The sequence below is a fragment of the Dromaius novaehollandiae genome, chromosome 8 (assembly GCF_036370855.1).
Source record: "Dromaius novaehollandiae isolate bDroNov1 chromosome 8, bDroNov1.hap1, whole genome shotgun sequence".
Classification (NCBI taxonomy): Eukaryota; Metazoa; Chordata; class Aves; order Casuariiformes; family Dromaiidae; genus Dromaius; species Dromaius novaehollandiae.
Window position 1 is genome coordinate 10,812,745 of NC_088105.1, and position 14,304 is coordinate 10,827,048.

General features: G+C 42.8%; 1 protein-coding gene across 1 annotated transcript in view; it reads left to right on the top strand.

Moving 5' to 3' along the window:
• The window catches only part of XPR1 (xenotropic and polytropic retrovirus receptor 1), a 123,828-nt gene that overhangs the window by 72,098 nt on the left and 37,426 nt on the right, over positions 1-14,304 (top strand). The window contains exons 3-4 of the mRNA XM_064515645.1: positions 6,027-6,128; positions 12,229-12,452. Coding sequence (XP_064371715.1) covers positions 6,027-6,128; positions 12,229-12,452 — 326 coding nt within the window. The remainder of the gene's footprint in view (positions 1-6,026; positions 6,129-12,228; positions 12,453-14,304) is intronic.

Consider the following 14,304-nt stretch of genomic DNA (forward strand, 5'->3'; position numbering starts at 1 on the left):
CTTAAAAGTTCTCTCATGCAAAAGTTTATTTTCCTCAAGACTGGACATGAAAACTCGTAGTGAGTAATTCACCTTACAAAGTTGCAATGAGTGACAAAATTGCAGCTGACCCAATTGCAGCCTTCTGTTCTGAGGAAGGGAGTTGCCTTTTGGAAGAAGAATATTTCCTTTGCAAAAAAGGCATCCCCATAAACATGAGGATGACACATTAGGGATATAAAGGTAATCTTCATTCTTGCATTTGTGAATTTGTGAATTACGAACGGTTTGAATTTAACTGTAAAGCTTCTTGTTGTATTATATAAAAGGTTAAGTCTTTGGGAATTTGCGCAATCTTGGTGCTGTAGAACCAAGGATATTTGAAAATTGTGATAGTTGAGTGGGTAGGTAAAGCTGATTGGGGGATTTTTTTAGAGGCAAATGCATGTTTTCGTTAATGTAAACATATTTTTTAGAACTTTAGAAAGTGATAATAAAAGCTGCTTTTTTTTTTCTTTTAAATTTTGGCTGTTGTGTCATTAGGTGACTGGATTGCTCTGCACATTTCGGAGCCTTTGTTTGAAGCTGTCGGCAGGCTTAAGCAAACGTGCCGCTAGGCCTGGAAGTGTGAGCAGTTACTGTCTCCATAGACTTGGAAACAAGAAAACTGTCTTTTAAATTGAAACGTTTTTAATTTTTTGGAGCACAGTTCCATTGTTGCAGTCCTGTTTGAACCCTGTGGACAGGGATTTTGGATAGCACGAGGCCAAGTATGGAAAACCTTAAAAGTTTAACAGTATTTGAGATGGTGGTGACATTAAACTTATAATCCCCTACCTATTCAGTGTAGTCTAATGTGTTTAATGTCAGTGTTGGGTCTGACCTTTTTTTTTACTGAGCAGGCTGCAGTGTCCTCCTACAACTTTGCTCCTCTTTAGCAGAAGTGTTGAAACAACCTTATTCATATAGAAGTATTTTGTGGCAAACAGAAGGTGATTCAGGGAATTATACTTGTGCTGATCCAATAACCAAGCTAATCTTTTTTTTACTTTTTTTTCTTTTTAATACTTTGCCATTAAAATTCAGTATGGTAAAAGCTGAAGACTTTTTGTAATGATTACTTTTAGGGGGCACTGTTCTAATAAAGAAAAGCTTTACTGTCTTTTATCTTGCATGGAAGCAAGTAAGCAGAGCTGTTGAGAATACTCAGTGCTTGTTTATGTAGTACAACAACAACAGAAAAATAGTAACTAAATAAACAGTTCACTGATATCCAGAGGAAAGAATGCTTAGAACAGTATAGCAACGTAACGTGTATGTTAATTCCCTTGGGATTTTGAACTTCACATTTTATTGTAGGTGTGCTCAGCGTCTGAACTCTGTGCTGACCAGGGTGTGCGTGGAGGCAGGGCAGTAGCTCCCGATTGCTCCTGGTTCACCGCTTGGCCTTGCACGTGTGAGCAAGAGCCTTTCGGGCCTCTTGGATCACCTTTGGTTCCCGCCAGGCAATCGCGTAGGACGGTGAGGTTGGGAAGCTGCAGTGCTGATCAGCCCGTCTTCCTGGCAGCCTGGCTCGGGCAGCAGTGGGGGGCCTAGGGTGAAGGCAGCAGTGGGGCTGGACAAGAAGAACAAAAGGAAGGTTACCGCTGGCCCTGCTTGGCAGCAGGAGCTGGATGCCTTTTAAAAGCAGCTTCAGTTGTCATGGAGCCTCTGAATCCAAGGCCAGTTTCTGGCACTGTGATTTTCTCATGGCAGCAAACATTGTCCTGTCCTAGCCTTGGGGAAAAAGAAATAAAAAAATAAAAGCAATAGCCTTGGCAGCACTTGCCTATTATTGCAGCTAAATTACTGAACTGCAGTGGGAACTGAACCAGAGGGAAAGCTTTTCTTCACAGAAAAATTCTGTTTTTTGAACTGGCATCCATTGTAGCCTGCAAAATACCTTTTATAAGAAGGTGTTTGACAATTGGTAAAGATTTTCGATAGTTTATATAGACCCTTGCTTTCATTTCAGTCCGCCAAGTTTGGAGATCTAAATACAGACCCAAATTCCTTATCGCAAGGTTTTTGGAAGGTCTTCCAGTATTGGTTTGTTTGATTTTTCAAGGCCTATTTTCCACTTCTAAACTCCAGGTATAGTCAAACAGTTCTACACACTTATTTATCATTCCCTAAAGTAGTCGTAATGTAATGCAGAAGACAAGGCATTTATTTGGCTTTGGTTTTGTTAGATTGGCATTATAGTGCTTTACTGGGCTTTTTGTTACTTTAAAAGATACTTTGATTAGAAATATTTATGTTTGGCTTCATGGACAAAAAGTATACGCCACTTTCTGATCTTTTGTTCTTGCCTAATTCCAGTGACTGAACTGTAAAAACTTCCCTGGTTTTGCTTTAGTTTTGTGAACTTACTGAAGCTTAGAAGCAAGTTGGGATGATAGAAGCAGTTCAGTATTTCTGAAGCAGGAAAGCAGCAAGCTGGTGTGCTTTTATTTTTGCATGACTTATTTTTAAAGGCTGGGAACAGTGATTAGCTTGTGTCGGAAAGCAACTGGAGGTAAATTCTTCTGTTAGAAATGTGTAAACTCTGCAGACCAAGTTTGTCCTTCAGGTCCTTCCTTAAAAGTCAGCTCCTATTTCGATACTCCTTAATTCCTTCTATTTGAAACGTTTCAGGCAGTTAGGGAGCTAAAATGTCTGCATGTTAAGTATTGCATAGTAATTTCTGTTGCTTCGCCTGCATGTTTGTGTTTTGCTCGCCTACGCCAGCAGCGGTCGGGTCGAGGATTAGGGCTCTCGCAGGCAAGTTCTGCTTGGGCTTGCTGGTAGCACCCCGGGGGCAGATGTTGCAACTGCCGCGGCTGCTGCAAGGAATTACCAGCCCCACAGCAGAGTTATTTTCAGTCCTTCTGATGTATTAGGCTCTCTGCAGAGAGCGATTTGTGTTAAGGCATTAGGCTGAACAGGCGCGGACGAGGCATGCGCACACGTTTGCTTCTGCAAAGGCTCGCGGCACCTCTGAGCCGCTGCCGTCCTGGCCGGCCGAGAGGGGTCGGGGCCCTGCTGTTTCGGGGCCGTTCGTACAGCCGAGGGAGTCCTCAACCCTGGGAGTAGCTCTGGTGTCTTGGGATAATCAGCAATAAATAAAGGGCTTTTAATGGTGACTCTTCTCAGACCTTGAGAGCCAAAATTTTGGATGTGTAACTGCCCTTGGGGCCTTGGTGAGTTCTCTTCTGCAAGCTCCTGCTTGGATGGTAGAGCTGGAAACGCTCATCAGTTGTGCAAGTTTTACTCTTCAGGGCTTGAAATAAGCACCGTCAAACTCTGCAGCAGCAACAGACTTCTTCCGGACTGCCCCGGCGATTCTTCCAAATTGTCCCAACAGTTTTGCACTGTGTTATTTATTCCTTAAATGTAAACCCTTTTTGAAATATTAATGTAGTGTATGTAGGGTCACGGCATCTAGCGTCAGTGCCACATACAAAAAACCCAGAAAATTCGAAATGTTAAGAATTTATATGCAAATATTCTCTTGATTAATTTGGGGGTATTTTTAGCTAGAAATTAATGCTGAAGTAAGGTTTTCTTGGTTTTGACAGTCCGGAATGTTTATCTTCTCGTTAGTGATGGTTTTTAGTAGGTGCTCATCTGCTCATTTAGTAGCGTATAGTTGCAAAGCTATTTGTCGACCTTATCGACACCATAGTAAACCTTTTAATTTTTCCTCTTTGTAAAAAACACAGCCTTTTTTAGTCTCTAAGAATGCATGAGAACTCAGAGAACTAGCTATGCAAAGTCTAGTACGAAGAGTCCGGTTTATTCCATCATTAGGAACTCTTGGGACAGATGTTTGACAGTGCTAAAATCTTTAATTTTATTGTGGCCCCCTTTGATTTTCACTCATTCAATTCATTTCTTAATTATTAGAAAAATCATTCTGTCTGTGAAATGCTGCACTTCTGGAGATGGTGCGCTGTATTCTTCGTGAATAACAAAGGCTTTAATTGTGGAACTATGCGTAGCTCTTCCAAGAGCTGAAGTACTCTCAGACCAGTGCTTGAGAAACGAGGCTGTGTTCAATAATTCCTTTTGTTTAATTGGCATAATTTAGGTCTCTTCCCTTAAATACTCATTGCGAGATAAAATTTTTATTTTACGAGAGGGAAGAATGTGGATTCCTCGTAGCATTCCCCATTTGCTCCGCAGGCAGACTTTCGTCTGCTTGCTCTGGTCCTGCCGGACTATTTGGCAGCTCGGAGGCTGAGGTGAGGGAGAGCTGCTCCGTCATGGGTTCACGGCGATACGCAACGCAAGGTTTAAGCAAGGTCTTGAAGTGGCTGCTTTATCCCAGCTTGTCTCTTTCCTTTATGCCACAGTCTGGATTTCTTCAGCACTGCTGGTCGGTACTCTCAAAATAGGACTCCAGGAGCAAGTGGAGTCTCGGCCTGGTTTCTTTGGACAACCAGAACATTGTCTCTTACAAAGTGAAACTGTGAGCTTTGTGGTGGTCTGCCGTACAGCAAAACAGCATAAACGAGGAATAGGCTGAGGCGTTGGGCAAAATCTGAATCGTTTGCTGAGGAGAGACCGTTCCAAAGGGTGTGTAGAAGAGGTGAGAGAAACAGCGGTAGGTGAAGAGCAGAGAGATCACAGTGATGAGAAGGTGGGGATGGTCGCTGAAGCCAGTGCATGTGCCTGGAAGGTCAAATGAATCTTCCTATAAAAGCTGGGCTTTTTCCTTTTAAATAAATTGGTTGTTTGCTGATGTGACACATACACTTCTCTCGGTCAGCTCTGTGTTTAAGGGATGAGACCTGTGCCCAGGCGAGGTCGTGGGAGCGCGTGCCAGCTGCAGCGCCGGCCGGGCCGGGGGGAAGTGCTGGGCCAGCTCCGGCGGCCGGCAGTGCAGAGCTGCGGGGGACGCGGCTGAACGTCCTGGCGCCGAAGCTTGGCGCTCATCTGCGCCAAGCCTGGAGAAAAACAACGTCCCGTCATAAAAAACAGTCAGTGTTAGAGTTTGGCTCCCAGTAAAGTTTGTGTTGGAGGACTTGCCGGTGCCCGAGACTGGAGAGGAGAACAATTTCTGGGTGGATAAGCATAAAAAGTTAAAACTGGTGTAGAGCAGTGGTAGCATGTTGAGGTTGGTTATGCTGTTACTTTACTTTAATCTGCCTTTTATTCTCTTTTGGTTGGAGTATCTTTCCCAGTCTGGCTCATCGCATGGTTGCACAAGTGCTGTGGGAGGAAGGAGAAGCCGGGGTGAGGAGGAGGAGGGTCACCCCGGAGCGGCCCTGGGCACGTGTCCTGGGTTGAAACGGCAACATAGGGGAGGCTTCGAAGCACCCGTGTCAACAGCAGGGATGCGGCCGCCCGGCAGGGATGGGGCACCGGCTCCCCTTTCCGTTCGAGCGGGGCTGTAGGGTGGGTTAAAGGGGCTTGATAACGACAGGTGAGAAGCGTTTGAAAAAAGGGGTTCCTAAGTTACAGACAAAACAATAAAAGAAACATTGTTTCAAAGCACGATCTGCGAAGAGGACATTGACAAGAGTGTTGTTGTTTAGTTTGGGGATTTGCGGTATATTTATAAAACAAAATGTTGCCAGTTCATTTCCTGTGGCAGCCTTTGAAGATGCTGCTTTGCTTGGATGGAGCTTGGCTTAGCCCAGCTCCTGCATTCAAGCTCGGGCCTCTTTGGGGAGGGCACTACAGGTGCAGCCCCGCGCCCCAGCTGGCTTCAGGAGTGGAAATGAAGCAGGTGAGATCTGCAGTCGCACGTAGAGGGTGGGTGGGAAAAGCTCATGGGCGCTTTGGTCACCCGTCCGAGGAGCAGTCGCTGCTTCTGCTGTTTCCCCCTCCGTCTCGGTTTTTGGTTTTCATTCCATCTTTGGTCAAGTACCTGTTCTGGCCGAGCCCTTTCGCGTTACGGTTCTTCTTTCTCTGCGTGACAAGGAAGCTGGATTTACTCTGCAGAAATATTTCCGTGGTTGCCATTTAGAAAATTGTTCCCATATTCTTCTATTACAGTGTGTTTTCCTTTTGTTTTATAGTCACAGATGAGGACGCAGTGAAAAGGTATTTTGCCAAGTTTGAAGAGAAGTTCTTCCAAACCTGTGAGAAAGAACTTGCCAAAATCAACACTTTCTATTCAGGTAAGGTGCTTATTTGTGTGTTTTTGTAGAAAATGAAGCGACGCGAAAAGAGTCTAAAGTCTCCAAACTTCCAGAATTGCTGCGGTGTTCATGCAAGTCTGCCATCAGGTAATTACAGGCAGGGTTTATTTGGGAGAGTGCTCTGGTTTAATCACAGATGCGGAGCTAAACCATGATGTCTGAATGAAGGGAGAATAAAAGGCAGGTGACTTCATTGCTTACAAGTAGCATCTGCTGGACTTTAGGAAGCTGCTCTTAAATTTATGTAGCAGTCTATACATAGGGCAGTTTCTCAGCATCGTGTATCCGTGGTGACTGTTTCCTGTGCATGCTTTGGGCATAAATGCTAAGCAACCTAGCTAGTATTTGCTGAGTTTGTGCAGGAATAGCTGTCATGGACTCGCCTGTGTATGATAACTTGTCCATCTTGAGATGTCCAAGAGGTTTTTAAGTCCCTTTGAATATGCTTAAACACTTGCAACTTTCTGAAGTAGAAGAGGCAGTAGCAATTTGTCATTGACTACATATATAATCCTGTTTAGTAAATTTGAATAAAAATGTAATGGTGGTAAGATGAGGGATTCCTGGGCTTTGTATTTCAAAGTGTTGTTGTTTGTTGTTTTCCCAGTAAAAGTTTGCTTTCTCACCCTGTGTTTTGAAAATAAGCTTTAGAATGGAATAATCGAAAATTCTCCCTGTAATATTTCTAGAAAAGGCTTTGTAATAGCGTGCTCTAGTTCCACCCACCATCACATTTCAACCAGTTCTCAGCCTCTTTTGGTAATGTTTAAGCTGGGTTTCCAATGAGAAAGGCATTTAAATATGGATACAATGATGTATGGACTTTTGCCATACTTTTTCTTAACATGTTGTTGAGTCATTAACTTCTTGGTATGAAAAGGCTTTTGCAGCGCTTCATGATAGTCTCTTCTATTTCTGATTTTAATCTGGTAACAAAGACAAGTTGAATTGTACAAAATATTTTAATAAGCATCAGGCAAGGATTTTATTGCTATTTATTTTATTGCTAGCAAAATCTGGGTTGTGAGCATGAGAACAGCTAAAAGCACAGTAGATGCAACAGCTGTACGCTGCAACTTGCCTCTGCTCAGCTTCCATGTAGGGAAGTAAATCTCTCTGGTGGGGGCTACGCCAGTTTTTTTGCATCTGTGAAATAGTGGCATTTTGCTATAGTGATAGAAGGACAGAGGCAAGCATAGGCATGTAGGTAGAAGGAATATATTTTGTTAGGCCTGCTGCTTTTTATGCTTTATGCCATGGGCACTTTCCTACAGATAATTCACGTGTACCTACCAAAACTCAAAGCAATTGTTTTCAGTTTTGTTTTGCTTTGAGATCTGCTGTCTCTGTTCCAGACCTGAGGAGAGGCTCATATGCTCAAAAACTTGTCTTACTTTTCTAGTTATACCAGCTGCTCTAATAAGAGGTCCTGGGTACTCCAGCCTAGACTCCATGAAGAAAATTCTGTCAAGTCGTATGCACAATGCAGATTATAATTTTCCCTAATGAAGACCTGCTAGCACTTGTGCACCCACATATACACACACGTTTCGACGTCTTTTGAAATGGCATTAATAATATAGGATAGATTTTTTTCTACTTGCTGTCATTTCAAAAAGTTTTAAGAGAATACATGCAATTTGAAAATCTCCTGTGAGAAGATTAAAATAAGTCTTTTATTTGCAGAAGAGCAATGTGACTTTAATAATATGAAAACCCCTTATTAGGGTTATTAACATTATGCTACATGTGGGAATAACTGAAGAAACATTTCTTGTCTTGTTCATGTCAGAGGCACCTGGTACGTGCTAGTTATTGTGGGCCTGTGCCCATCTTTAGTACAGTAGATGTCCACTTTTAAAGAAAGCGAATCCATCTGTTAACCTCCATTTTTGTCTCTGCATCTCCTCCTTTCCTGTGCTGAGGGATCCTCAGTGAGGGTGGCCAGGGATGGCCTCAGCAGGGACAGCCTTGTCCTGGGCCTTCCCCGGCCACGAGCTCCTCCTGGGCCCCTCCAGTCGCTCGGGGCTGTGGTGCTTGCTGCAGGTGCCCTGGCCTTCCGCTGTGTGCTCCGAGATGGTCCCCCATCACCAGACGGAGCCTGTATTTCCCAGACTGTTATTCCGTCTCTGAAGGAAGGAAGATTGCCATTAACTAAAACCAATTTGATAAACAGTTGGTGATTGTTTAGACTACTACCAAGAAATTCTGCACACAACTGAAAGAAAAGGGTGACAGTAGATTGGACAGAGAGTCCCGGCAGAGGAAGGTCTGGGCAAGCGCGAGGCTTTCCTGAGAACTTTGTGGCTGGCTTCGGTTTGTGTTTGGGATTTTGTGGAGGGGAAGTTAGTTGTACCTTAAATTAGTGCAGTCAGGTTCTTCTTGGCCTATTGTTTAGCAGTGTTAACTAGTTGCATTTTTGTGGTTCATTTAGGAGCTGTTTTTATTAGTTGTAGGAAGTTGTGGCTTTAACTTAGCAAACAAGAACACGAGGTACCCAAGGCTGTGTGAGCTGAGCAGAGCCTCCGAGAAGGGGCTGTGACGGGCGTAGGCTGTTGGGTCACACTGCATCTGTTGAAACCCACAGTTTTTGATCACAAGCATGACGCTGTAAACGACCAGGTGTTCAAACAGTAGCTTTGTTGGGGACTAAGCTGCTTATGGGACTGCAGCCTCGGGGGATGCTTTGTAGGCTCCTTGATGCGATAGTTTTTTCAGGATTCTTTACACTCAGGAAATGATGCACAAAACTAGCTGGGAATTGCGTAGATGAGGTGATAATGCTTTAGACCATGCTTTTCGATGAGGATCTAGAAGCAGGTTTTGGGCAAAGCTGCTGCTTTATTGCAAGCATTTTTGTTGAGTTTGCCTCTGCTGGTTTGGGATTTCTCCGTAGTCTTTGCGGGTGAGATTAGGCTTTAGCTGTGGTGTTAGTGGATGTCGGGGCATACACTATGCAGCAAGCACAGCTGCAGTCGTTCCAGCTTCGAAACACTTGCTGTCTGGTTTTTTGCTTTGTTTTCCTGACTCTTTTGTGGCAAATTTTTTAAAAAGTCCCTTTTAAAAGCACTGATTAAGCGATAGTGGTGAATGTCCTTTCAGATATTTTGGAGTATTTTACAAACTGAGAAATTGACTTCCACTGTGCTCTACAGCTTCCCTAGGCGATTTGGCAGCTGTTTTTGAGAATAACAGCACACCTTTTGCCTTTATTTTACTTCTGCAACCAATCTCAGTGATAAAATTGCCCCTTAATGAGATGAAATGATTTGTGGGTTAGGTAACTGGGGCCAGCGCAAGGGATAGGGCAGGAGGATTGAGAAGGTGGCAGGATCGCCCGTTCTCAGATGTGGCGGGCCACTAGACTGGTTCGGTTGTCCCTAAAGCCTCATCCTAAGAGGGCTGCGGTCTTCCTTGGCCCAACGGGAGGTTGTATGGGAGACAGAACCTGACTCTCTTCAGCGGTGCACGGTAAAAGAGCCGCCTTAACAGTCACAAGCCGTAAAAAGGGAAGAAAACCCTGTTGGACATAAGAAAAAAATTCTTCACCGTGGCAGTGGCCAAGCGCTGAAGCAGGGGCCCGGAGAGGCTGTACAATCTCCGTTCTTGAAGATCTTCAAAATCTGAATGGATGAGGCCCTGAGGAACCCGATTCAACTTTCCCGTTAGCCCTGCTTTGAGTCAGAGGCTGCATTAGAGACTCGTAGTGGCTCCTTCCAAACTAAATTTTTCTATGATTGCTTGGAATGTTTAAATGGGCAGATCTTTTTTATGGATGTTGGAGGTTTGCAAACAGATAGTAAAATTGCAGCATCTATTTAAAAATTGTTTCAAAGCATTTCTTTCTTTAAATATTGTGCTATTAAACTAATGGATTTAAAGATTTTTCTGGACATTAGGGCAACAGAACGTGTGCTTTGGATCGAGAGATGGAAATTTAAACTCTTGCCAGCATATTTAATAATTTTATCTGAAAGAAATCTCAGTGCATCACCAGATGGTTTAATGTAACATTTTGAATATAGAGTGTGAACTTGTGGGTTGTATTTGTATGAAGGCTTTTGCTTCTAACAGATATCTATCTATTACTTCTTTCTGAGAGAGTTCCCAAAGGAGGGGAGAGGTTTTTTTGTAGTCTGGCCTTGTGTATGTTAAATACTATGTGGCTGGAGGCTGTGAGCAGGCACGTTGCTGTGGGCTAATTCCCTCTATTTGGTGGATTCCTAGCACTTGTAGAAGTTATGGGAGAGTAGTAGGCCATTCCTGGGTTTTTAAGACTTCTTCTGTATTTAGGCTTATGATCAATGAAGCGATGGAAAGTTTCAGTCTCTTCCATACTTGATTTTTCTATACTGATCTCCCTTTTTTGTTCAGAAAGGTATTCTGCTACTGGAAAACATCCTATGGAGAACACTGTAAAATTATTTACAGAGGAGTTTTGCTGTTAAAATTAATCAGAACTGAACAAGACTGACTCAGAAAAGGTCAGAATAACTCCCATAAGAGTGAGACTTACTTGTATGTGTGTGTGTGGGGGAAGTAATTGAGAATTACCGTTAAGTTGTTATATAAGATACTAATGAGAATTAAATTTACAATTAGGCAGAGCTTTGTGCTGGGGAACGATCCTGTGGCTCCCTGGTTTCTGATGCAGGATGGGTTCATGCTCTGCCAGCTCGGTGCAGATGGCTCCAGCTCCCGACGGTCTGTCCTGGACTCTAAATCTGCTCGGTGTCTTCATGGCAAACACTGCTTGCCGTGTCCTGCGATGGTGCTCATCAGTAGAGATACCAAAGCTGCGCCTGCAACTCTCACTGGAGGGGAAAAAAGCCTGGAAGGAACTAGCCGTACAAAACTAGAAGAAAGAGAATATGTTCAGTTATGCTGTTTTTAGCGTAAAAAGATTATTATTTAGCACAGAAGATTCTTTTCTGAAAGAACATAAAGGAGCATGTCTAAAGGAATACCTTTTTCATACTTGTGAGGTGCAAAGAAGAGGACCTATTTATTCAGAAAATTCATTAAAATTATTTTAAATACAGGTTGACTATCTTTTAACCAATAAAAAATATAAGGCAATGCTTCTAACCTGTGTGATCCTAATTTTTGAGGTAAGGAGGGATAAATTATTACTGCAAACTGTATGCAGCAGTTTGTAGCATTGTAAGTCCTGATCAAAGGAGAAGCTGTTTGGCAGAAGGGTTGCATTGCTTTCTGAGCTTCTAAATTCAGCGTCATGTTTGAAGTGTGTTTCTTTGATTTCTTTGCTGTCTAATGAAAAGATGGCAAACACTTCTTAGCCAGTGCCAGATGCACGGGTACTGAGAGTGCTTTACTTACCAGCTCTTGGGTTGATTCAGAATATTGGCTAGCAGGTGTTTTTAATGCTTTTTCTTTTTGTGAATTTGCTTTATCTGAGAAATGAGAGAAGCGTGCTTGCCTTCGCACACAGAATAGACGTGTGGTCGCTATTTTGGTATTTAAATGAGATAGTATCTGCCTGGCTGCCTCCAGCTATGGCTCTGCCAGAATGGCGGCATGTCGGGAGATCGGACTCTGCGTCCCCTTGGCACTCAGAAGGGCTGTTTTATAGCTTCTAGTTACGGGTAGCAGATGTGTAGTTTCTGCATGCAACAGCTGCTCAGGTTGGGCTTCTTCCATCAGTAACGGGTATTTATACGGTCCTGGAACAAGTATCATTTAGAAACTGAATCTGGGGTGGAAGTCAAGAGATCTGAGTTCTATTTCTGCTGCTACCTTAACCTGCACCAAAGGGACAGTCGTTTATACGCTTGATTTTTGACTATAGTGAATGAGATTTGTCTGTCTTTTTTTTTTTTTTGAGTGTGTTATTCATAGGAGTACATTAAAATCTTTAATGGGAAGGAGCTGCATAAATGAAATATTTGTAGAGTTGTTGAGCTTAATGATTAGTGGAGAAAGGCCATGCAGTAGGTTGTTCTGTTCAGTGCTTTTTACCTGCAAGTGCATTATTTGGAGGAAGAGCACAGTGCTCTTTACAGACTTGATAAGCAAGTTGCTACGCACTCACCTGCCATTTTCTTTTCCTTGCTAACAGAAAAGCTTGCAGAAGCTCAGCGCAGGTTCGCTACTCTTCAGAATGAATTACAATCAACTTTGGATGCACAGAAAGAAGCCAGTGGGATTTCCACACTGCGGCAGCGCAGAAAGCCGGTCTTCCACCTGTCCCATGAAGAGCGTGTCCAGCATAGGAATATCAGAGACCTGAAACTGGCCTTCAGCGAGTTCTACCTCAGCCTCATCTTACTGCAGAACTATCAGGTACCCACGAGAGGAGGTGGTTTTACTACACTGTTTTGCGAGTGTGTTACCTCTGTGCTTGTGTATCCTTGAACTGCCTCATTCAAGACAGATTCCAATTTCTTTTTCACTTTGGGGCCCCTAAACTTTTTTAAAGGAGGAGCACATTCCTGCATAGCAACCCAAGGCAGCTAGCAACGTGCTGCTTTGCTGCTTTTTGTTGAATCAGAAAGGCTAAACTGACCCGCAGAAGGACCTTCCCTCTCCTCCCTTTTTGGGGCTGGCTGACCGCAGCCCCCCTGCCCCAGGCATGGTCAGCCCATGAAATCACTGCCGGCACTCAGAGGCCGCATTCTGCTGTGATGTGGTGTTCTGTGCAGAGCTGGAGCCACAAGGCTTGGGAAGAAGCTGTTTTATCTAATATTTGCAGTGGAAGTTTGAAATATTAACATGCTGTTTCCTCCTGGTGTTACCATGGTAGTGGCTCTGACCTTGCTGTATCAATATTTCTTTTTAAAACATCCATTAAAAAAAATGTTTTTAGTTGCGTAGGGTACAGGCTTGTTTGCCTTGAAGGAAATATGAAAAAACAAATCTTTAGTTGTACTTGTATTTCTAACACGAAAAGGCACAATAAATGTTGCAGAGACTAATCTTGTTGCAAAAAATCTCGAAACAAAAATCCTAAACTGTCAGGATCTTTTGTCACTAGACTAATTCTTTTGATGTTAAATACTCTGAAATGTTTTTAAATGTCTTTTAACAGGCCAAAAAAAAAAGTTTTGAAAGTTAAGTTCTTTAACGTAAAATCGCTACATCTTTATTTAGATCTTTACTGGGATTGTCTGTCTGTTTGATAATTTCACTACAAATTCACTGTAGGAAATACTTAAATATTGTTCTGTAGTATGGACATGGCTTAATTCTTCCAAAATTCTGAGTATTTGCAACTTTTCTTAAGTGATATTATGCCCTTGAGCCCATGTGCTTAGGCTGCCAACATTTACTCACTTAGATGCCTCAACTGGAATTTCATTGCTTTAATACTTGGTTTCTAGGCTGGAAATTCGTGGTCCAACTTGTATTAAAACAGGCTCCAGGCTGGCTTAATGGGACGTTCTTGGGGATATATTCAGAGCCCCTCTTAGAAACATTATGGCTGCTTGGTTATACAGACAGCAGATGGCCCTCCGTGAGTCCTGAACCCAGATTTTATAGTTGCAGAAACTATTTGGGACACTGGTCCATGGGTTTTTCAGTAAAGCCGTTTAACTATTAGAGTGTCTAGTTCAAGGTCCTGGAGAAGGCAGAGTATCCTCAGCTTTTCTGGAATGGAGTGAAGCGGTATTAACTACTGCAGTTTCTTCACTTTTTTAAAAAAAAGAAAGCTCTTACTCTTGGTTATGAAGCATCACGTCTGATGCTTGATGAAGAATTTAAATAAGGCATGACAGAGGCCATTCCTTTGGAAAATCCTTTGCTGCTCCACATCAGTGAAGAAAGGTGTTTTGCCCACTCATTGTTTGGACTTCTGCAACCATGAGTCCAGGAACATTTTTTATATAGTAAATAATATAAAATCCATTTGGAGCTGAGACTTTTCACTGTTTTCAAGAGCAGTAGAATTCCTTTCTAGCACTTACCCTCAAAAAGGATGAGGAAAAGTAAGTGCATATTGGTGTTGAAGTTGAGGATGAGGGATACATGTACCAAAACATAAAAAATAAAATAGAGAGGAAAGAAAAAGAAAAAAAGAAATACTACATATTTGGGTTTAGAAACAAAGAACTAGGAATATTCAAGCCCTTGCAGTTTTGGTGAGGCAAAACTATGACCTGGTGGGAAGAAGACATAGCTGAAGCCTCCATGTAGG